Consider the following 23,136-nt stretch of genomic DNA (forward strand, 5'->3'; position numbering starts at 1 on the left):
CGACCGCAAAGAGATGAAAAAATTACCGTATATATTCACAAAATGACCAAAAAGACGCAAAAATGTACAATAAGAGACACAGAGACCCCCCCTCCAAAAAAACAAACAAACAGAAAAAGACCAAATACAGTTGCAAAACAACCAAAAAGAGACACAAAGTGACCAAAACCAAACGCAACATGACCTATAAGAGACACAAATTATTATGCAAAACGACTAAAAAGAGACTAAATCAACCAAAACGAGACACAAAACAAATAAATAAAAAAAAATAAAAAAAAAAAAAAAACACAAAAACAAAAAAAAACAAAAAAAAAAAAAAAAAAAAAAAAAAAAAAAAACGTGACCTATAAGAGACAACACAAACACAACAAAACAAATAAAAAAGAAAATCAACCAAAACGAGACACAAAACAACTACAAAGAGGCACAAACGAGAAAAAAGAGAAGAAAAAATACAATTTTAGATTCACAGAATGACATAAAAAAAAAAAAAAATACACAGAGCAAACAGAGTTGCAAAAAAACAACAAAGAGACACAAAGTGACCAAACCCAAACGCAACGTGACCTATAAGAGACACAAATGACACAAAACGACTAGAAAGAGACAAAATCAACCACAAAGAGATGCAAAGCCATTTGTAGTCTTTATGTCTCTTTCAGCTTCGGGGTCCTGTACTTTCACCTCGTCTATGCCCCGGGGCACATTTTCTCATAATCCGTCCTCGTCTTTATTGTAAGACATTCGGTCCAGAGTCATTTGGCACCAGCGGGACGAGGCGAGGTTCGTGGCCCACAGTCGTCGCCCTGAGCTCAGCTTCCCGCTCGTTGTAAGTCTCGCACTCTGCACCAGAGGCGGAAAGTACCTAAAGTACTTTTACTCGGGCGCAGTACTCACGCTCAGTTTTTGAGGTATTTGTACTTCACTTGCAGTAGTTGTTTCCATTTGACCTAACTTCACGCTTTCCGCCTTGTCAGATGTTATTAGTTACTTTTCTAGTTACTTTTCAAAGTTCCGACTTTGTGCCACAGCACCACCTGGCGGCCAACGCGCACCAAGGCCTCGGTGCGGCACAGCGAGCTACCGGCCCATGTTTTGTGTTGATCGGACAGATTTGACAGAACTTGCTTTGAACGAGCACAAGTTTTTTTTCCTTCTTATACCTTTTTTGATTTCTCGGAATATCAGAACTCTTTTAATTACTTCGGATCGTGAGAGTACAGAGATTCTGTGTGCAGAGCTTCGCGGCGATCGGACGCACAGCGCACGAGGAGTGTGGAAAAATTAGGTTTCGCATTTTTGCGAAAAAAAATGGGCGTGGCCCATATGACGAGATTCAGCAAAGATGAAGGGAAAGCGTTCGCGTGAGGGTTTTTAAATCTGAGACAGCTGAGGGAGTTACCGGCCAAAACGCGCTTACCTTGATTTATAGCGCCACCTGCTGGTGGACAGGTGTGCACCATTCTACACCTCCTGACAATTTCACTGGCATAACTTTTACGGTGTACGCTGCAGTACAGCTTTTACCAGCAGGGCAGTAATGATAAACCCCGGCCTTGGACTCTCTGATGAGATTCACACTACAAATCCTTCTAAGTGGCGGGATGCAGATTGTACAGTAGCTCAATACCAGATACTTCTGCTGACCTCCGCTGGTTGAGGCTCTCAACTCTCTGCCGTGATGTAGAGGAACCCGGTGTGTGCCCAGAGCAACCTGAGGACGACAGACCTGAATCTGTCGGTTAGAGGAGGCTGGTGAAACAGATTTCAGCAGCTCTGTGTTAAGTCACTCTGTAAAGCTACACTAATTGATATTTTTTATTTTAATAATAAATCAAATGACCGTGTGCTGTGACAGCGGTGGCTCGAAGAGAATTATGACCTACAGGGTGTTTTAGCTTCTTCTAGTTGATTGTTTTCAGCTTCACAGCTGTAAAACAGGAGAGGGAATATTCGGCTTCCACTCTTCAGGAAGCTAGAAACAGGACCTCCAAATAAAAACTAATGTTGCTCTGTGCCTGCTGTGTTTGCTAACATGCTCGCCAGTACAACTCTCTGTGTGTGTTTGTGTTTGTAGCTTGTTCTGCTGCTTTACGTCCCTGGTGGATGAAAATACATTTTCAGTCTAGTGTCAAACTAGTAAAAGTCAGAGTGTTAACTTAGCTGAAACCTTCATACTGGCATCATGTATATAAAGTACATGACAAGACAAAAAACCCCACACAAGATCATTTTGACTTTTTTTAATTTCTTAATTTGACAAAAACAAATAACCAACAGGAACTTGACATGGCAAGAGTAGAGAAGTGTCTGTAGTGTAGTTCGCTGCTCACCACTGAAATACTGCACTTCAACATCTTTTGCTAACAAAATAAATAACAATCCGAGATTTCCATTAAGATTGAACCGAAAAAAAAAACCCTCCTCAAACCTAAAGACGTGCTGTGGTCTCGCTCTCCTGTACACTGTGCGCATACATGCATCCGCCGGTGCAGCTTTGAGTTTCCTACTTCTGCCATAGGTATTTTAGCAGGTGTGCACTTCTCGCTATGTGCTAAAATACATATGTGATCGACACAGTGACATAAGGTACATTATGCGTGGAGAAGAGACTGAACTGGAATGCTAAAACATGGGAAAAGACATTTGCCCGCAGGGTGACCGGCTGCCGTATGGCTCACGCATCTTGTCACTGAGCCGAGAGTCGGTTTCCTCCTCCTTCACATCCTGCCTTTACTTCTTTGTACAGCAAGTGCATAAAAAAAGCTTCAGGTAAACAGGTTCTTTTGATTTAGCGAGACAAAAAAAAAAAAAGTTTGGCTGTTTAGATATGAAAGACAGACAGAGAGTAATGAGTCGGGCAGCAAGCTCCTTCGGTTTCAGTCTGACGGGTTCTGAATGACGATCAAGAAATAGTCCTTATCTGTGAAAAAGAGGCAAAATAGTGAAACCCATCGATTAAAAAGAAAATGGCTCGTTAAGCATCTTAAGCACATGGCAACACGTACTAAGCAGCAGTTAGAGATCTTACTTGCAAACTTTTCAATACAGTTGCCAACGAGATACTTGACACAGATACCAAAACAATGGTTTTCTATTCCTCACACTGAGGGATATTAAAAATGCTATTTACTTATTCCTAGTGAACAAAATAAGTCTAACTTCTTAGTGTAATTTTGTCTTAACATAAAACGACACATTTCAGTCAGAACCCAAAAAGTATTCAAGCCCTACTCGTCAACGATAACAGGTCAGACCGTTGTCAGGTATTTATTAGATCATCAACTCCCAAACTGTTGAGAAAAGCTTCATTATGAGCTACCTCATAAACAGCTGGCTCCTGCCTGTTTGCAGGTTGTGGTAAACTGCAATGCAGAGGCTGTAAACTGGACGTCCTGTTTTCAGAGGGGAGCAGTAAGAGAGTAATCAGCGAGTTTGTCTGACTGTAAGAGCTAGTGTTGTGGAATAAGCTTTACAGCCAACGGCTGACGACCAGAAAATCCTCCTCCTGATTGATTTTTAGCCTTTGACTGATGGGATCTTTCTGAACTGGATTTGCCGTGTCACGCTCTTCTGTAACCCACACTGCAGCTTTATGCAAAGTCTCTTCTCATCACTCTGAGGTCATTTGCGAACAGATGCAAAGTTCTCCCAGTGTTGCTTACGAGTGTATGTTTCCTACAGGAGTATGGCAGGTCAATTTTTTTTTTTTACAATGCTGTTTTACATATTAGATGATTAGTCGTTTAATCGATTAGGGAAGTGACAGATAATAATAATAATTGATGCGTCGGTTTAGCCATTTTCATATAAAAATTCGAAACCTTCTAGTTCCAGCTCCTCCTTTGTGAGGACTTGAATGAATAGCTTTAGGTTTTGGACTTTTTTTCCAGCCAAGTGTTGCAGCACAATCACGTATTCACTCAGACACTTTCTAAGTTCAAAGTTCATCGTGATGAGCAAGAAAACGCACATTACGCACGAAGAGTTTAGAGTATAATGTTTGGATCGGCACCAATTAGTCAATTAATTTATCGACGGAACCATAATCGGTAACTACTTCGATAGAAAGATAATATTTTTAGTCATTTCCAAACAAACATGCAAGACACTGGCAGGTTGCAGCTTCTCAAATGTGATGATTCGGAGCCAATACATGATGGTAAACTGAATATATTTGGGTTCTGCACTGTTGGTTGGAAAAAAACAATTTGAAGACGTTACCTTGGACTAAGAAATTAAAACACGTACTTTTCACTATTTTCTGACATTTTAAAGGCAAAACAATTAATTGAAAATAATTGGCAATTTAATTGACAATGGAAATGATTGTTAGTTTCAGTCCTAATTATGTTATTGTTTAAAAAAGTTATTAGTCATTGTAACATAACATTTTTTTTAACCACCAACGACGGATATTTGTCCCCGTCTACGCTGCATGAACATTTTCTCTCTAATTCTGGGACAGCTGTAGCTCAGGGGGTAGAGCAGGTTGGCGGTTCAGTCCTCTGTCCACATGTTGAAGTGCTCTTCAGCAAGTCAGAGAGTCCCACATTTCGCCCAATGTGTCATGTAATTCTAATTATATATAATTTGGATAAAAACTACTGCCAAATGAATGTAATGCAGTGTGATCTCAAGGTTGACTCTATACTTTACAGAAAAATCTACAGAAAAAATATTTTGGGACTAAAGTCTATAAGGAAAAAAAAGAACTGAAAACACTTAAATTTTGCTGAAACCTGCCTCTTGATACTATGAGGTTTAAATGCACTTGCTATATGTTTGCTCTGGACAAACATGTCTGCCAAATGAATATAATGTAAATGTTCTCTTGAGTGGCTGTTGCTGCTTATGAAAAAAAAAAAAAGATTCACCCATGATACAGAGGAGTGTTGATTTGTGTGACTTGGAGATGTGAAGTAAACAGACACAACTTGCTATTCCTTCTAAAATCCTGACTGAAAGTTGTTGTTTTTTTTCCTTCTCACCTGGAGCGATCATGATCTCGTTCTTCTTGGATCGGACCCGGAGGAAGGTGAGGTCGTTCTGGGGGTCGATGTCTCGTATGGTGCTCCTGGCCTTCATCACCAGCTGGTGGATCAGTCCTGCGTACTGCACCGTGCTGGAGTTGTCCAGGGTCGTCTTGATGGGGATTCCTGAGGGAAGACGGGGAAATGGGTTCATTTACTTGTATCCAAAGAATTTACATGCAAATCTTAACAAAGCTTTGTATTTTATAAGCCTTGCATTATGGTTTTTTTTTTTTTTTTTTTAATGTCAAATCTTTTCCCGAAAAGTAACTACAACTCAAATTTACTGGAGTAGAAGATACAATATGTCCCTCTGGAATGCAGTAGAGTAGAATAAAGTAACTTGTAATTGAAATACTCCAGTGAAGTACATTTTTTTTAGAGCTGCAACAATTAGTCATTTAATCGCTCACCAGAAAATTAATCGTCAACTATTTTGATAAACAATTAATCATTTCAGTCGTTTTTTAAAATGCGAAACATTTGCTTGTTCAAGCTTCTCAAATGTGAGGATTTGATGCGTTTCTTCTTCACAGAAGAAGCAACTATTCTGATAACTGGTAAAATTATTTTTCAAGCAAAAACACCAAACATCTGAGGATGAGTGAAGCTGTGAGAGTTGGCCGCTTTGTCTCATGTGATACTAAACTGAATATCTTTTGGATTTGGCCCGGTGGTCAGACAAAAGTGCAGATGTCACCTCGGACATCCCGAGAGACTGCGTTTTTCATCATTTATAGACATTTTATTGACAAAACAATTAAACCGATTAATGGCGAAAAAAAGAGAAAGATTAACTGATAGTGCAAACGATCGTTTCCTGCAGCTCCAGTACATTTACCTCAAACCTGTGCTAAAGCACAGAGCTTGGTAAACGTACTTAGTTCCTGTCCGCCGCTGATAATGCTGGTAAGGCAAATGGGTGGAGAAATGAATGATAAATTCAAAAAAGAAAGTGTCTGCAAAAACCAGTGGAGCCAGAGAGGAATAATTAACTGTAGGGAGTTAATATAAAGTAGTCTTGCCCTCTGAATTGACGATGATGATTCCCTGCACTCCCTTCTGACTCTGGATCCTCTTCAGAGTTTCTTCTACTTCAGCCTGAGAGACGGAAACATGAGTTAGCATCATTCGATTCAGCGGCCGAAGTCCCACCTGTAGTCCCAAAACAATACGAGCACACGGACCAGGAGAGCAGCTGCTGTCAAAACTGTCAAAACACACCCCCGTGGATTAATAACCGGCCGAGCACACACATCTACACACGGCTGCTAACCTGACAACGCCCGACTAGCGCAATCAGGCTAGCCCCGGTTAGCAATCGCTTTAAATCCCTCCTATAAAACTGCACATTCACGCGAAGGTCACGACGGAAATATGAACATTTTTATTAAAAACGCGTGACGCGGTCGTTCCCTCCTACCATTTCGGGTACGCGATGAGAAATCTGTGTCAGAAACCGGTCTCCGAGCGCCGCTAAGTAACAGCTAACGGCGAACAGTCCAGTGTTGTTGCTGGGCGAAGACGACCGAGCTCTACTTCCGGGTCAGCCTCCCGACCGCCGCGTTCACGGTCCAGGGGAAAAACGTGGAAGAAATGAGAGTGTTTCTAAAAAATGTCATTCACCTCGGCTGGAGGGCTACCGTGGCGCTAGAAGTTATTATTGAAGTATTATACATTATTTTCCTACTGCTATACAACATTAAAAAATATATATATTACCAGTAAGGGCCCTTCATTTAAATCCAATTTAAGTAAAAGCTCAGGAGAATGTAATTAAAGTATCACCACTAAAAGTGCTCATTCTGCAGAAAGTGTCACCTGGAGCAAGGTGTGACTCAACTCCCACCCACTTGTAGACGTCACCAAGCGGGAATTAATATTATTTGCAAGTGAACTGAAGCCTGAAAAAAAAAAACAATACTTTGATTATATTCTCAGCTCATCTCCCTTCACGCAACAACCCTCACGTGAAAAATCCTCATTGGCAAATTTCTATATTTGTTTTCGCTTCGTGTTTCTGATAACGTGAAGTTAAACAGCTCGTCTTCGCGGAAACAACTGACAGCACGGACTCAAACTCAGGGAAAAAAAAGGTACACCCATCCATTAAAATGTGCGAAGGCCTTTTAAAGGGTTTGTTTTCTTTTTAAATTGTGATTCCGCCGAGTTGTTTCAGAACCAACAAGGGGTCGGTACGCCCCCCAGCAGAGAGCCAACACAACCCTGTCCACGGGGAGGCGAACGATTTGAGGAAAATCCGCCCGTCCGGGGCTCGCATTTTGCCAGAGAGGCTGCATGTTAGAAAAGCCTCACCGTCGATTCCTCCATCTGTTCGTCTTCCCGCCGCTGAGCCGACAGCAAACTATGCGGGCGAGGCCAGAAGCGTCCACTCACACACGGACGGAGGAGCCCGGGCAGGAAGTTCAGAGATGTTGCCTTCAAAGTAAAACTGACGGGGGGGGGGGATGACTGTAGGGCTTACACACACACACACACACAAAAATGGAAACGGGAGTTTTACGATATTATCGTTTTATTATTATTATTAATGGACAAAACGACCGTCAAGAGACACAAAACAACCACAAAGAAATGCAAGACGGCCATTTTGTGTGTCTCTCTCAGTCCGGGGCTCCTGTGTCATTTTGCACCAGCGGGACGAGGCGAGGTCCGTGGCCCACAGTCGTCGCCCTGAGCTCAGCTTCCCGCTCGTTGTAACTCTCGCACTCTGCACCAGAGGCGGAAAGTACCTACTTTACTTGAGTATTTCCATTTTATGCCTCTTTGTGCTGCTACTCCACTACAGTTGGGAGGGAAGTATTGTACTTTTTACTCTAATACATTTATTTGACAGCTACAGTTACAAGCTCTTTTTTCAGAAAATATTATTTTTAAATGTTATTTTCAGTTACCTTTCAAAAAGCAGTGCCTAGTTTGGGCCCCCGTCACTAAACTAGCTAAGGATACTGTATAATAATAATAATATATCAGTAACAGGGTTGAAAGGACAATTTTTACTTTGATACTTGAAGTACTTTTTGCTGCTAATATTTTTCTGTCATTTTAGGATTTTTCACGCAGGACTTTGACTTGGAACCGAGTCATTTTTTATTGGTACTCTCACCGGAGAAATGGAGCTGAATACTTCTAATACAGATAAACCTTTGAATTTATTTTTTGGCCATAATGAGGACCATAAAGTACAATGCTTCTCTTTGAACCGTGGTGGAGCAGAAGTATAAAGTAGCATAAAATGAAAATGCTCAAGTCAAGTACCTGCACATTCTGCTTAAATACAGCACTTGAGTAAATAATGTGCTTAGATACTTTCCACCAAGGTGTAAAAACTGTGACCCTATCCTCTAAGCTCTTATTTTAAAAATCCTAACCGGAAATCGTCCCAGATACTTTTTTTTTCTCTATTATTATTTTTTATTTATTTATTTATTTATTTTTTTGCGGTTGTTTCGCCACAACTTCGCCACCAACTGTCGAAGTAGCGGGAGAGATGGACGAGAGAGACGAAGACCTTGGTGAGCATGTTTTTTTCGTTTTGTTTTGTTTTTTAAAAACAAACAACACCGGCGTCGGGACCTTGGTCCAGATCCCAGACTTTGTCCGCCGCCCGGTCTTTTGTGTTCACATCGGGGCAGAAAGTTTTGAGGGTCCCTGGGATCTGGGAGAGGGCTCAACCTGCCTCACTCTGGTTTACGCCGATTTTTACCCGCGGTTGAGTTGAGCCCGGTGCCGGTCCGTTTGCTGATGTTTCGGGGGGGGGGGGGACCCGTGGTTGTGTCCGGACAGACCCCGACCCACCGCGGGTTACCGGTGTCTGGTTGAACCGGTAAACACCGGGGGAACTGGTAACTTTACTGTAGGCTGCACCTCGGGATTTTTCATGATCCGTTTATCTGCTCAGCCCTGAAGGTGAAAGACGGTTATTTGATTGAAACAAAATTAATCTGCAACTACTTTGACAATCGATTTATCAATTAATCGAGTAATTGTCGCAGCTCAAGGAGTCAATTTAGACAATTTAGCCCAGATTTGACAAGTCTAAGTATTGTGGTTTTAGATCTAGACCTGGTCCAACGTGGTCTAGATGTGACAAAAACCCACAAAAAACAGCAAAATGGCAATTTTTTTTTGCATTTTCACAAATCGAGTAAAATTTTCACAAATCTGATACTGTGTTTTAAAGAGTCTCTGGCTTGTCTGGGACGATCTAGCCCAGATCTGACAAGCCTAAGTATGGTGGATTTTGTTCTGGACCCGGTCCATTGTGGTGGGGATGTGGGAAAAAAAAACAAAACAGTGAAATCGCCCTCTCTTCTTTTTTCATAAACAAAGTAAAGTTTTTGCAGATTTGAAAATGGGTTTCAAACAGCGTTCAGGCTTTAGGTGCAACGTCCGACAGCGTCCCACAACAGCAGGAGGTGCCAAAAAAGTGAGACCCGGTCGCTCCGTGGTCTGAGTTAATTTTCCCGCGGCGTTCCTCGTAACTGCCGAATGGAAAGCTGCGAATCGGAAGCTAACTTCAGCATCGACTCTCGTGCTTCTGTACAGTACATAAACATGTTTGGGGCGGCATCTAACCATTACTTTCATTTACTGATTTGATTTTCCATTATCCACCAATGGTTTCGGTCTGCAAAATGTAAAAAAAAAAAAAAAACGTCACAATTTTTCCTGAAACCCAAAGTGGTGTCATCATACACTCCAAACTGTCATGTAGGACTAAGGCCCTGTTCAGACCTGTCCGCCTGTGATCGGGGACAGGTCTGAGTACAGGTGTGAACGCGCCAAGGACGCATTTGCGATCCGACCGCTCAGACCACATTCGGAGGTGGTCTGGGGGCACATGTGGCCACTTTCAGCAGTGTGAACAGAGGTGTGTCCTGGGCCACACCGAATGGCCGCCCACTCAACTGACGTCCTCTGCGTGAGCGGACGCACGTAATCATTCGCGAACAAATAGGAGTCGCGCAAATCGTGTGCGCTGGCTTTGTCCACGACGTCTGAAATTTTGGAAAAGCCCATAGAGATACTTTGGGTTCAGAAACTGGTCAGACCCCTTTACTTGTTTCACATTTCGTTATGTTGCAGCCTAATGATAAAAAAAGAAAGAAAACTTCCCCTCATCAATCTACCCTCAATATCCCACAACTACAAAGCAAAAACCGAATGTTAGAAAGTTTGGCAAATTTATTAAAAAGTATTTCATGTTTTTGTTTGTCCGTTTGCAGTTGTTGTCTTCTGCTGTGATGATAAGGAGATTAGAATGAGACTCAGGCCTTCCATGTGGAAAGACTATTCTGGTAGTCAAGCACCAGTGAATCATCAGACCAGTCATGAAAAACATGCCCAGAGTCAAAGCTATTACTGAGATTTATTCTTATAACTGAGACCCTTTCTTTTTCAGTGGTTTGAATTCCTGCACCCTGTCAGCGCCAAATTTTTCTTAGAGACACAATGTTTCGGTCGTGGACTTTGGTGAGACCTCATTGAATGAGTAAAGGATTCAACGGTTCACTGAGTTGTGATCGCAAACGACGCGTTTCACGGTGGTCAGAGGCGCTCGGATGCTTTCGTGCAACGGTGCTCGTGGATAGTTAAGTTTCCAATCTTTGAGGGGGGGGAATCTCAAAATGTTGCACCAAGGTTTTAATGCTCAGCTGAAGGTGGAAAGGTCGGTGTATCGAAGTAAAACGTGCCACGGCGCCATGGAAGCAGACGTAGTGAATAAACAATGATGTGAAAAATGTGACTTGAGCGTCCACTGAAGAGACGAAACCATCGGGTCTGTGTGGAGCGACGAGGAGCCTGGAACCTTCCTCACGTTAGCCACGTTAGCCGTCCTCCACATGCTTTTTCCACTGTTTGAACTCTGACCGGAGCTCTTTTCTTTACATCCTGTTGTCGTGTGCTCCTCTTCTTCTTGCACTGACGGGACGATTAGCTCCACCAGCTGTTTATCTTCTACTGTTCACATAATGACAGAGCGAGCAAGAGGCACCTCTGTGCGCACCGAGAGGATGTCAAACTCCTAAGAAGCTTGGTGAGTGTCTCCCTCTGTGTCAAAAGGAAAATACACCTCTAGATGAATCTTACGTACCTTTTTAAGCCTCTTGTCAGTTGTTTGTGTCTGGGAACAGACGGACTTCTATTCCTACGAGCGTGTCGTTGACGTTTTGACCGGCTGCTGGATTTTGAGCTCAGTGTGGGCTGGATGGATGGATATCCAATTTCACTTACATGCTGTGAATCTTTCTTTTCTGATCTTAGCTACTGTACCGTATTTTCCCCATAAAGATTGGTGCCAGAACATTCCCTTGTTTGGCCAAATAGTTTCTACAACATTACTTGGTACCTTTTTTTTAAAATAGTGGATTAAAAGGTACAGTAGGAATCTGGGAGACCATTATAATTGTTATCATACATCCGTACTTGTCGGTCCAAAAATGAACTCTCTGCACTCTGTGCGAGGGTGCGTGTTACTCTGAACTTCTCCCCGTGAAAGTGAACACTTGGGGGCATCCTGCTAAATTTCCGGCCTCTGCGACATCAGCACCAGAAGGGTTTTCCTGACCATTATAAGACTTAAGTGCAGCGCTCGCACCGGAGCTCTCTACCGCACTGGCCCAAATATAAGACAAACTTTCTGGAACTTAACTCTAAAAAAGTGGGGATGGTCTTATATTTCAGGTTGAGACAATTACGTATTTGGCCATTACAGCAGATATTCTTTTATGAATGGAGAAAAGTACCAGCGTAACTCGGGTCTCTTTTAAAGAGTGTTGCATTGTGGGCATTGTTGTTGCCAGCCTAGTGAGCGTTTTCAAGCCCATCTATAGTGAGTCTTTCAGCGTTAATCGGCCTTAAAAGTGTTTGGTTGGTCCAGTTTAACCTGCGGGAGTTTCTGAAGGCTGGCGCGACACGTTCTGCTGCCACAGAGGAAATAAATTCGCCACGAGTGAAAACGAGGCGTCTCCCGACATTTTCACCACAGAAATAAACCAGGGAGAAAATCCGTCAAACAGCAGGGAAATCATCCCACAGATGACGAGCTCCAAAACACTGAATTCTGGAAAATGCGACCCCACGGGAGAAAATAATCTTGGAGAGGAATCGACTCGCTGCAGTAACTCAGTCAGCTGACCAGTGGCCACCGGGAAAGTGAGCAGTCTCTAGACGCCCAGGCGAACAAGATTTTCGGTGGGTGGCCAAACGCTGTCGCGGCGTCAGATGAAGATGGTATATTTGTGGGGCGTCAGTGTGAAGGGCCACTCCGCGACGTAGCGCTCGCTTCATCAGCGAGCAGATTTGTTTCACTTTTCTTCTCTCTAACGTCTGAGTTTCTGGGAAAAACGAAAACCTGTGTCGTGTTTTGATAAATACCGAATGGAATCGATCTGTTTCCGCTTTAAATGTACACACGAACAAGTTTTTCAAGATTTTTAGAAAGTGCTGCACAGAGCGAGGAAAGGGCTCCAGAAGTGGGCAAAGGATTTTCTGCAGGAGTATTTTGGATGCATTGTCCATTGGAAGCTCCAGTAATCAGGCCGGCTTTGCTCTCACATTCCTTCTCCTTCTCTCTCCCTCCCTCTCTATTTTATTTTTCCTCTCTTAATGAGTCTCTGTCTCCCTCCTCCCTTCCCTCATGCTGTTCTCACACTCCTTCCATCTCAGCCCAGATCTTTCTGGGGAAGCACCTTCTCGCTGGTATTTTTATCCCTCAGCCAGGGGTATTGTGTGCAGCTTGACACAGGCGAACTGACTCCGCTGTATTTTTATCTGCCGGTCAGCGGGGGCTCGAAGAGAACGTGCTTCACGAAAAAAGCACTCAGAGGGGTAGCTGTTGTTGGGTTCCTAAGAAAGTATTTGTGTCGGGCAAATTCATGACGCACATGTTAAATGAGTGCACGGAGCCTCGGAAGCGTCTCAATCAAGGCGCTATTGTGTGTATTTATGTGGTATTACACTGGTGTGTAAAAACGTCCTTTTTGGTATTTTTGTGAGATTAACTTTGCTGATGTCGCTGCCCAGCTGCAGTTAGGGAGGGTCCAAGCTTGACAAAGTCTAATATTAGTTACTGACCAGCAAAATAACATAACAATCCAACACATTGCAACCCCGACAAGTTATACAGATGTCCATTCGACCAGTGTAGGGGTGTTGCTGAAGAAATATTATTTGCAGACGTGTGTTGAAAGTTGTGAAACTGCATCTCAGTATGTCTGTGGGAATTTGTGCAAGAATCTGCAAATGTGTTGTCTGATTTGTGAATGTAAAAAGGAATCAGCAAATGAATGCACCGAAAAAAATTTAAATGGCCTCCTATGATGTGTGGAAAGTAGGTTTTAAGATTCAAAAGATCCAACGGAGTGCGTGTTTGCATGTGACCTGCGAAACTCCTGCCAGTGCCCGGGATCTGCTCACGTGTGAGGTGATCCGTCTGTAGCTCAGGGTCTCGTTCGCCCTGAGCTGAGGCTCCCGGGCTCACGCTACCAGGCTGCGTGGCACCTCGCGGTGTGCCACAAGTGGCTGTGCAGCCTACGCATCGCCATGAGCGCACGTGTTTGCAGGTTCGTTTATACGCGTACAAATCTCAGCGCACGTTTCAAATTCATCTGCACTTTTACGGATTTTCTTGTGCGCGTTCACAATTCCCAGTGCAGCTGTAACTCTGAATGCGCATTTTACAGACTCACAGAGTACACACAGACACACACACACACAGACACACACACACACACACACAAACAAACAAACAAACAAACAAACAAACAAACAAACAAACACACATAGATTGAGATACAGTTTGACAACTCTCAACACGCTGTAACTGTTTGACATCTGCTGGTGTCTGCTCTCAAAAGAGAGAACAGAGGAGCAAATGAGACTATTTAACTCAATGGTTTGACGTATTAGAAAGTATATTTTTATGTATCCTACATTTTTGGACTCTGCTGGTCGCCTGGCAGACATTCCCAACCAAGAAATAGCCTGGAACATAATACCCATAAATCTGCAAACTGGCAGATTTTGTCCCAGTCTTCAACCTTGAGTTGGGAATGTTCTGTCAAAATCCAACATCAACATCAAGAATGAGCTTTTGCGCTTAATTCAAATGAAAGTTTTGATTCATCGATTTTGCATATCTGTTTTTGAACAGAAACCTGCCACCTGAGGTAGTAGTCAGTGCTTTCAATAAATAATTATCACATTTTTATTGCAAGTTATAAATACTTTTGTTCAGCCAGTGCGTGCCGCAGTGTTATAAAACAATGACAAACATCGAATTCATTGCATCAGGGTCCCGCTGCCCCGTTGAGCCTTTTGGAGCGTGCTCCTTGTACAGAAGTCAACTCCATTTGCTCACCACGGTGTGTGTAGAGTCAGCATTTGCAGTGTATTGGTTAAAGTTTGTCGCAGGGGTGAGGCCTCTGAAACAGCAGCGTGGTTTTCTGTGGTTTATCTACTTTACCGTACGAAGGCCTCAGAGCTGTGGAGACGCGGCTCTGTTTTCATGCAGGTGTTGCATCGGTGAGCGGATACTGTTCCTGGAGTGTGTCTCGCTGGGTCCGCCGCTTGTGTGGTTACTGGGAACATCCCGGTAGCCAGTCGGTCGCACAGAGTCTCCAGTCGATGGCCACTGCAGAAGAAGGGGACACAACTAGATGACGTCGCATTTTGCCAGTATCAATACACCGACTTTTCCAGCGCGGCCAAGCGTGGGCACTTTTTTGAATTTCAGGTGTTTCCACACAAATTGAAAGTGTACATAAAAACAGATGGATGGGAATGTTCTCAGGGAAAGAGCAGAGAACATTTATTTAAAAACCGCAGCAAGAGAGAAACATCAGTACTTCGTCTACTGTATTGAGCTTTGTTCTGTTTCAGCGAGAGACAGAAACAACCTCTCCTTTACCTTTACCATCTTTTCAGATGCATTTGATCCAAACATACCGGAGGAGGGACCATCAGCGCCCCCTCCTGGCTGGCTGGATGACATACATGGATACCAGGGCCACAAAGGAGGACGTGAGTCTTTGGATCTTTTCGGTTCTCCTTTGTTTTCCTTTAACACTTCCCAGCCTTCACCTCCTTTGTTTTTGTGTTTGTGTTAATGTGTGTGTCCAGAGGATGATAACCCGTTGTACCCACCCCCCCCTCCCTACAGCCCCCAGCCTGAACTCAACAAGAACACTCTGGTGCCCAACGTCAGGTAACGCGCACACAATGAATTCGCATCACTTGTGAAATACTTTTGCTGCTGATTCTGTGCTTTACCTTAATGTCTCCCAAGGTTCTCGACAGCAATACGAAGTCCTGATGGGATAACAGTTGTACACGCCTGCTTGCGTTTGTGTTTGTGCTCCTCCAGGGTCCCCACGATATCTGAGGATGAGGCCAGAGATGCCCTGCTCAAGTTCGTTCAGTCGAAATGGACGTACAGCTCCAAGCCCGCCAGGAACCTCACCTTCAAAGAGCTCAAACCCATCACTGTCTACAGGGTAGGGGCGTGCCTCTCGCACAAATGGAAGGAGGAATGTGTTATTTATTTGATAGCCAACCTGGACCAAAACGACGCGTGTGTGAACACGTCCTAGTACCTGACATGTTAACCTAAATGTTAACATGCACGTTTTGTAAATAAAATGTTAATAAAAGTTGTTACATGATGAGTTTGGCGGCAAACGTGCTGACAACTTGAAATACTGTTGTGACAACAGAATCAAATCTAGTTTTTAAGGTCCAGTCTCTATTTGATATAAAGCCCCATTTCCATCTCAGCCATCACATCATGATCTGTTTTATGTAGTGAAATGAAGCAGACTTTCCCATAATCCACCCCAGCTCTCTGAGAGGTCAGCAAAAACAAGGTGAACTCTAGGATACTGGGAATCCATCAACCTGACTGACCGTCTGCCGCTTTCTTCCGCAGTATCGACTGGAGACCTACACTGAGACCCGAACCAGCGCCTGGCAGTTTGAACCCTACAATGGTAAAGCTTTGCTCTGAGCTCAGGAATAAAAAAATTTTGAATAAAATTAGATTCTTTTTTAAATTCTGATGAAGGTCAACTTGGATAAAAGGGAAAATGACCTATTCATGTCACCTGCTAGTAAATCTGGCCTCGTGACAGGAGTGGATCTACGAAAATGGCTTTGTGCAAATGTGCACTGGTGTTTTCAATCAGTTCACGACAACAGTCTGTGCCTATTCAGCGTCTCCAATTTACGAAGAAAGCTGCCCATTAGGCGGCCGGCTCCTGGACTGATCCGGGTCCTGAACCTCCAAGATGCACTGTGTGAGTGAGGGAGAGCTCATGGTCCAACTCAGAGGTGGGATTCCTGTCTGATCACTAAGCTCAGAAGAGAAATCGTAACGTAGTGATCCTGATTACAAAATATTTACTTCGCCGCGGTCGGCTCCACCTGAGGCAAACTGTTTCTATTACTCCAGTATTACTTTTGTAATATAAAATTCTTGTGTCATAATCTTTAGAGTAAATCTAATTTGTAATAGATCCACCAGGAGGTGATAACCACGTTCATGGTAAACAAAAAGAAGATTGGTCAAAACAAAAGATGCAGAAAATATAAAGGAGGAGAGAGAAAGCAGCGCGGGGCAGGTGGAGGTGGTGTCGATGTCGGAGGCGTCGTGCTATTTGTTTAAGCACCGGAGGTTGCGTACCCGCTGTTCCTGCTGTGGCAGGTTTACATACAGCAGTCAACAACTCACCACGTGATGAAATGTTAGAATGACTTCATGAATTAGCTCCATCATGTTGTCCGAGCGGTATTAGACGACACCGCGGATGTAGCAGGTTTTCATTAGCGCGACACGGGCGGATGAACACAAGTAGTTTGGGTTTTGAACGATTTCACTGACTTGCGCCGAGCAAACGAAGCCGCATCCGAAACATCCATTCTGAGGGAAAGTCGCAGCTCAGGCAGAGGTCAGGCTCATCTGATGGGCTCAGCTCAGCAGCACCACCTGTCCAGGTTTAACAGGCCGGATCTGCAATGTTTCTCCGTGAAGGCCTCACAGATAAAGAAACCGTCAGAAGAGTCAAGGATGAATGAAAGAACGTTTCGCTGCCTTTTCATCTTTACCAGTTAACGTGAGCTCGGTAGAAAACATCATTGAATTCACTGCGTCGATCAAAGGATCCTGCAACTTTTAAGGTGGAATGCGTCCTGGCATGTAACTCGGTGCATGAGTTGACGTCGTGAATCAGTCAATACCTTAAACGTCAATATGACGACTGACCATTGCCTGCGTTTTCATTGGCTGTCTTCCATGACGTACGCTTCAGTGATGACTGGATCTTCAAGCGCTTAAAAAAAAGAAATGCATATGAATTTCAACAGGATCAACTGTGAATATTCTGTCTCCTCAGTTGGAGGAAAATATCGGCAGAGCGTCTTTCTGGTGCGCTCCGGATTCACTGCACGCGGCAAAACTCTCACTTACATGTTTTAACTAAACAAAAAGAGGTTTAGCTGCAGTCTGTAGTGATTTTACATCATTGATCATTCAGTTCAAATTCCAGTTTGATGAACACAAAACCACAATTCCCCGGCTTCATTTTTGTTTGTAATAATCAGGTATTAGTGATATATAGGCCTGTACGTAATGCAGATTGATTTCCGCTACTACGACCTTACTTGTGGCGCTTGTAAATTTGTGTTTATGCCTCCTTTTTCAGAGGCGGAGAATTCTAGCAAAACTCACAGTCACAAATAAGAGTGACCTCAGTAAATCCAGCAGGATACAAAATCATCTGTTGTTAACCCCTCTTATTATTTGGGTGATGTTCTCTTAGATGCACACGCGACTCCAGCCTGCTGCGACTGTCTGATACATACAGCGCACGTGTTTGGGGCAGAATGCGTCACATCTGCGCCTGAAAAACCCTTCGAAAAGTCTCAGTAAATCCAGGCCGAAGACTCTACAGCCATGTTGGCGGCTCGGTGAGGCTGTGCTGAATGCTGGAATCACGCTAACGTGCTGACGGTGACAAAGCCAACACGCTGAGGCTGAGTGAGCACGGTAACATCGGCTAATTAGCACAGCTGAGGCTGATGGGGCTGTAAACCAAAAGGAGGAGGAAAGTTTAAACTTTGACCTGATGATGGCACTAGATGGCGGCTCAGGGGGAGAACCGACGTGAAGAGTGCACCATGGGGGGAACCTTGAATGTCCACACCAAAGTAGTGTTCGGCATTTCCAACCCCTACCAACATTGTCCATCCCCAGAGACGGAAAAAATGTGACCTTAGAGCACGTGGAGGTCACGTGACTTCTATGCGAGAGTTGCCAAAATCCTTCTTTTGTGGCTGCCTTTTGTTGAATTATGACTCACACAGTCCTGTTATTTGTTGTTGTTTTTTCCTTCAAACAGGACAAATGGTGGATGGTCCTCAGTTCGGTATGTGCCCACCACCGTGGGACATCCCAGTGACATTACCTCAGAGATACACCAGCATGGTGGAGAAGATCCGCGTGCCGCACACGTCCTTCGTGAAGGTGCAGCTCGTTTTTTCTCTTTTTTATTATTTCAGACAGTCAGGCTTTCTCAGTTTTCCCCATTTTTTTGTGTTCTTTGTATCCAAGTAACAGGCATATGTGCCTCTGTGTGTGTGTGTGTGTGTGTGTGTGTGTGTGTGTGTGTGTGTGTGTGTGTGTGTGTGTGTGTGTGTGTGTGTGTGTGTTTTTTTTCAGCTGTGTCACACATGCAACGGCTGTGGGAAAACCCGGTGCACTAACTGCAGTGGTAGAGGCCGGGTGAGACGTATTTTTTGATCTTTTTTTAATAGATGTTTACCGGCGAGTGGAGGGAAGACAAAGTGGTCACGTTCATGATTCAGTTCAGTCCGTCCGACACTGCCAGGTCACGATCAACCCATGAATCTCTCAGCATATAGCCTCTACCACCAGGAAATTAAAGTTAATTCCGCTGTCGTCGGTTTTTGTTTTTCTTGCGTTTCTGTGCTCTTTTGTACAAACGGAGACGACAGGACAATGGAAGCTGTACAGGGCGCCTTCACGCGCCGACAGCTCCCTCTGGTGGTGAGGGACTTCTTCATCACCGCCGACAGCTCTTACAGTTGGCTGGAATATATCAATAAAAGGAAGCAGGACCGGGTCACTGAGGCCTTAAAAGCCGGTGTTACTGTTTGACGGCTGGGCCGGTGTTCGGCTCAGTGCTCCCTCTTTTTTACCCACAGATTCACAGAAAAGATAAACACTAAAAAGACGGCATGTGGCATGTGGCAGCATATCAGGTCGTTCAGATGATCCCCCAGTATATTTCCATTTGTACTGTTACTTAAGTAAAAATGTTGAACCCAGGAGTTTTACTTATATCAGACCATTTTTACACTGTGGTGCTGCTGCTTTTATTGAAGGAGACTGATTTTAGTTTGTCTTTTTGTTGATTGTTTTCACTATCAACTAATGTTATGATTATTATCTCCATTGATGGATTGCTCTGTAAAGAAAAAAAAGCTTCACACAGTTTCCTAATTGCTTGTTTCACAAATGACTTATTTTGTCCAACCAGCAGGAAATTCCCGTTACAATCACAAAAGCAGCACAGAAAAAGGCCCAATAGATTAATCGCTGATCAGTAACACTTGATCAGTTGTGTAATGATTTCAAGTGTGAACCTCATTGTGAGTGTCCTCAGACACTTACGAAGTTCTACAGTAAAGTATATGTGTCGTGTTTACAGGCCTAAATGTTTTTCTCAGATGATCAGATATCTTATCTGCAGCAGGTCGTTTTAAAAAGTAGTTGGCACCAGATTTGAGTTCAACAAAACAATATTGTTCCCAGCGGGAGGGAACAGGACAACCAGACCCTCAGCGAGTCTTTCCCGGCACTTACTGTAGCTGTAGGCAACAATAACATACTGTGCTTGCAGAAAAAAACAGCGTGGCCTCGCAGTAATGTGGAAACGACGCCGCCTCTATTGAGGCAATTTCCTGGTGGACGCATAACTCAACCCCACATCTGATTTTTCAGAAACGTTGTACGTTCTGCCACGGTCATGGTCGTTCCAGGAACAAGCGTTGCACCTACTGTCACGGCCGAGGTCGTAAGAGGTGGGAGTTCGAGTCTGTCCGCTTTCTCTTCTGTCTCAATTTCCTTCTCCGTCTTGCAGAAGCTTTGTTTAAACTGTCACGGCAGAGGACACAAAAAGCGTTCTGGGAATCGCAAGAAGTCATCTGGGAGGAGAGTTTGCCCATCTTGTCACGGGAGAGGTCGTAAGAGGTGAGAGAGGAGAAACAGAAACTGACGAAAGGAAGTTTTGGCCGTGAGACGAGCGCTGGTAGAGCACCGTGCTCTGATCGATTTGCAGCTTACACCGACACTCAACAGGCGACGCGCGGTGCTGGGAACACGTGATCGCTCCTCGCCGGCGACGGGGGCTGACATCCATTGGTCAAAGGGTAGTGGCGGCAGCACGAGCGTGCAGGATATCTCCATAATCCGGTGCAGAGTGGATTGCTGGATGGGTTTTTCTATTTTGAAAGGAGATAGAGGCTCTGCTCCGGGATAAGAATTACAATTTTTAGTTTTTCTAACCACATCCGTAAGTTCTTAAAATGCAGATCGCGGTGGAAACGCCAAAGCTCCATTCTCCTGTGAAATCCGTACATTTAGTCTGGTCGGTGTTGAGAACAGCACCTGACAGCGGCAGTCCTTCGATGGTCAGCTGATCTGACGCGAGTGGAAACGGAGCGGTCGGGCCGTCGTGGAAAAAGCTTAACTGTGATATTAACAATGACGCACGACAGATAAAATGACAAGGTGAAAACAGTGTGACGGCGTGAGAGGTGTCTCTGGCGGTGGTGAACCTGCAGAGAAGAATCGGCTGAGTCTGCAGCTCCCCTCGGCTTCACGGAGCTTTACAGTGTCTCAGCTCGCCGTTTAACTGTTTACAGCTCTGGTTCACTCTCACCGCGTCGTTTTCAGCCGCCACCGCCACTGCAGCAGCGGCAGCAGTCCTCAGTCGCCAGGTGCTAGTGTTACTCCACGTATTTGACAGTGGGTGTTGTCCATCGGGAGTAGCCGTGAGCGAGCAGCCGAATGTACCTCGCCCCGGGTCTCTGGGGGTCTACCGGAGGCTGACCATTATACGGCGTTTTGGTGAAGATGGTGGAGAACGCTGTCTTAACGTGTCGCTTCACAATAACCCTCGGTAGATCAGGTCATAGGCCTCATCGTACTGATGCCAATCCAACCCTTCGTTGCCTCCCTTGTGTGCTGTATGGAGGCACCTGCATTCCTTAGGTTTCTGCCCTTGATTTTTGCTCTACTTTCCAGACTATTTCTTCCTGTTTTAGCTCTAACGGCTCCGCTCTCTTGTTTCTTCATTTATTTTGCACAAATTCTTTCTCGTTATGTTTTTATTGTGACATTGATGCGAGGACAGGGCGTAGAATATACGAGCTCCTGCATTCGTCTCTCCCTCACTCCTCCAGGTGTATCTCCTGTCAGGGCCAGGGCTACAAGACCTGCTCTGTTTGTCACGGCAGCCAAAACCTGCTGCATTTCATCCTGCTCACTGTTACGTGGTACGTCAAAAGCTCCACACGCTCAATCCCGCTCAGACTCTGTCCAAACCTCTTCTTCTGCATGTCATGTTTTTGGTCTGTTTGTGTTTTCATGTGTGTAGGAAGAACAACGTAGACCAGTTCATTCCTGATCGCCAGCCCGACTTCCCCGACAAGAAGTTTCAGCGGGTGACGGGAGATCCTTTCTTCATCGATGAGAATGTTCTGGTAAAGACAAAACTCTTCTTTTCTTTTACATCCAATGGAAATTCACATCCGACGTGAGACGTCAGTGTTACATAAATGCTGCTGAAGCATCCGTCCATTCGGTCCACACCGAATCCGACCTCTGTCCTCAGGACCAGCCGCGCTGTCAGGAGCTCAGATCCTGATCAGCTGAAAAGTAGGGCAGCCAGACGAACCGTCTTCACAAGCTGAGTTGAATTTACCGCGCAAACATAGTTTTGGTGGCTCCGTGAGGGGCACACTGTACAAGAAGAAATCTGGATTGTTTTTTTTAATGACTCACTGGTTTATTTGCCCGGCCCTCTGCAGCTGTATACGCCCACAGTGAAACTGGAGACTTGATCGACCAATGTAGATATAGTTAAAGGTGTTAAAAATATTGATTCTATAATAACTGTGTCAAATGGCAGCGTGAAAACAACAGGACCTCGGCTTTACGGAGCCTTACAGCGAGTTTCAGCTCAGGGTTCGTTGCTCTGGTTCACTCTCACCGCTCTCATAGCGTCCCCTTTCACCCGCAGCAGGCAGATGTTTTCAGAGAAACAGCTGTAAAAAAAGCCACCGTCCACCACCTGCCCAGCAGCAAACAGCGGCCGGACACAGTCGTGATTATGCTTCCGAAACAACCCTGCACCGTAAACTTGAATTAGGTTTTAAAAAAAAAAAAACCAGGTCTCTCGGAGTCGCTGTGGACAAATGAAAACCATATGGGTTCGATATCCTTACGGACAAGTGGTGGACGTTAAATCTGCTTTAAAAAACGCGGTTGATGGAGATTGGTCGGATTGGTCTGAATAATAAGTGCTGCTCAGAAAAAAGCTCCTTTCAGACGGAGCTTTTCGCACCATCATCAGGTCGACGGTTCAATTTCTCCAACGGCCTGCAACATACCTGCAAAACGAATGGCGTCGCCTCAGCCTCAGCCGGACTTTGTAGACTGTTTGAAATCATGCGCCGTCGTCCCTGTTTTTGAATGGGAGCGTGTCTCCCCCCTATGACTGCCTCTTGGCGTTCATCTGTGGCCGCGCGGATCAGGAACAAACGCTTCTGATGTCCAGCTTGGTTGGAACGGACCAATCGTTCTCTAGGATGACCCGACCCTCAGTCTCGTTGATGGCAGTCCGTTTTCTCCCCTCTCTCTCCTCCCAGGTGTATCCTATCCAGGGCTTCCCCGATCAGGAGATCTGCGATGCCTCCATGAAAATGATCAACGAACACCTGAATCGCTTCAGTTCCACCAGCCGCATCCTGCAACAGGTACGAAAAAGACAAACTG

At 44.6% G+C, this 23,136-nt stretch overlaps 2 protein-coding genes across 9 annotated transcripts in view; one reads left to right on the top strand and one right to left on the bottom strand.

Annotated features, from left to right (window-relative positions):
- The window catches only part of ssuh2.1 (ssu-2 homolog, tandem duplicate 1), a 36,579-nt gene that overhangs the window by 9,358 nt on the left and 4,085 nt on the right, over positions 1 to 23,136 (top strand). Inside the window, exons 1-12 of one of the 7 annotated variants that reach the window (XM_040115740.1) lie at positions 770 to 832; positions 8,540 to 8,572; positions 14,988 to 15,083; positions 15,183 to 15,267; positions 15,427 to 15,556; positions 15,988 to 16,048; positions 18,455 to 18,579; positions 18,775 to 18,837; positions 20,219 to 20,328; positions 21,543 to 21,635; positions 21,737 to 21,842; positions 23,010 to 23,117. In XM_040115740.1, coding sequence (XP_039971674.1) covers positions 8,548 to 8,572; positions 14,988 to 15,083; positions 15,183 to 15,267; positions 15,427 to 15,556; positions 15,988 to 16,048; positions 18,455 to 18,579; positions 18,775 to 18,837; positions 20,219 to 20,328; positions 21,543 to 21,635; positions 21,737 to 21,842; positions 23,010 to 23,117 — 1,002 coding nt within the window. In that variant the 5' untranslated portion in view covers positions 770 to 832; positions 8,540 to 8,547. Of the gene's footprint in view, positions 1 to 769; positions 833 to 6,892; positions 7,483 to 7,527; positions 7,754 to 8,490; positions 8,573 to 12,795; positions 13,024 to 14,987; positions 15,084 to 15,182; positions 15,268 to 15,426; positions 15,557 to 15,987; positions 16,049 to 18,454; positions 18,580 to 18,774; positions 18,838 to 20,079; positions 20,329 to 21,542; positions 21,637 to 21,736; positions 21,843 to 23,009; positions 23,118 to 23,136 lie in introns of those variants that run through there. The other 6 variants (XM_040115737.1, XM_040115738.1, XM_040115741.1 and 3 more) reach the window with 6 other exon arrangements.
- dynlrb1 (dynein, light chain, roadblock-type 1) lies at positions 2,269 to 7,455 on the bottom strand. Of its 2 annotated transcripts, none has more exons than XM_040115744.1 (4): positions 7,353 to 7,455; positions 6,062 to 6,137; positions 4,995 to 5,162; positions 2,269 to 2,926 (listed from the first exon to the last, which is right to left on the bottom strand). In XM_040115744.1, exons 1-4 carry the CDS (start codon positions 7,365 to 7,367, stop codon positions 2,883 to 2,885), a joined length of 303 nt encoding a protein of 100 aa, XP_039971678.1. In that variant the 5' UTR covers positions 7,368 to 7,455; the 3' UTR covers positions 2,269 to 2,882. The 2 variants fall into 2 exon arrangements, with proteins under 2 accessions (XP_039971678.1, XP_039971679.1); XM_040115745.1 differs by lacking the exon at positions 7,353 to 7,455 and adding an exon at positions 6,460 to 6,622.

Source organism: Xiphias gladius, chromosome 21, assembly GCF_016859285.1.
Source record: "Xiphias gladius isolate SHS-SW01 ecotype Sanya breed wild chromosome 21, ASM1685928v1, whole genome shotgun sequence".
Classification (NCBI taxonomy): domain Eukaryota; kingdom Metazoa; phylum Chordata; class Actinopteri; order Istiophoriformes; family Xiphiidae; genus Xiphias; species Xiphias gladius.

Coding starts and splice junctions, on each gene's coding strand:
- dynlrb1 (XM_040115744.1), bottom strand. Junction 5,163..6,061: donor CATCATCGTCAATTCAGAGG/GCAAGACTACTT, acceptor GTCTTCCCTCAG/GAATCCCCATCAAGACGACC. Junction 2,927..4,994: donor CGAGATCATGATCGCTCCAG/GTGAGAAGGAAA, acceptor TCTTTTTCACAG/ATAAGGACTATTTCTTGATC.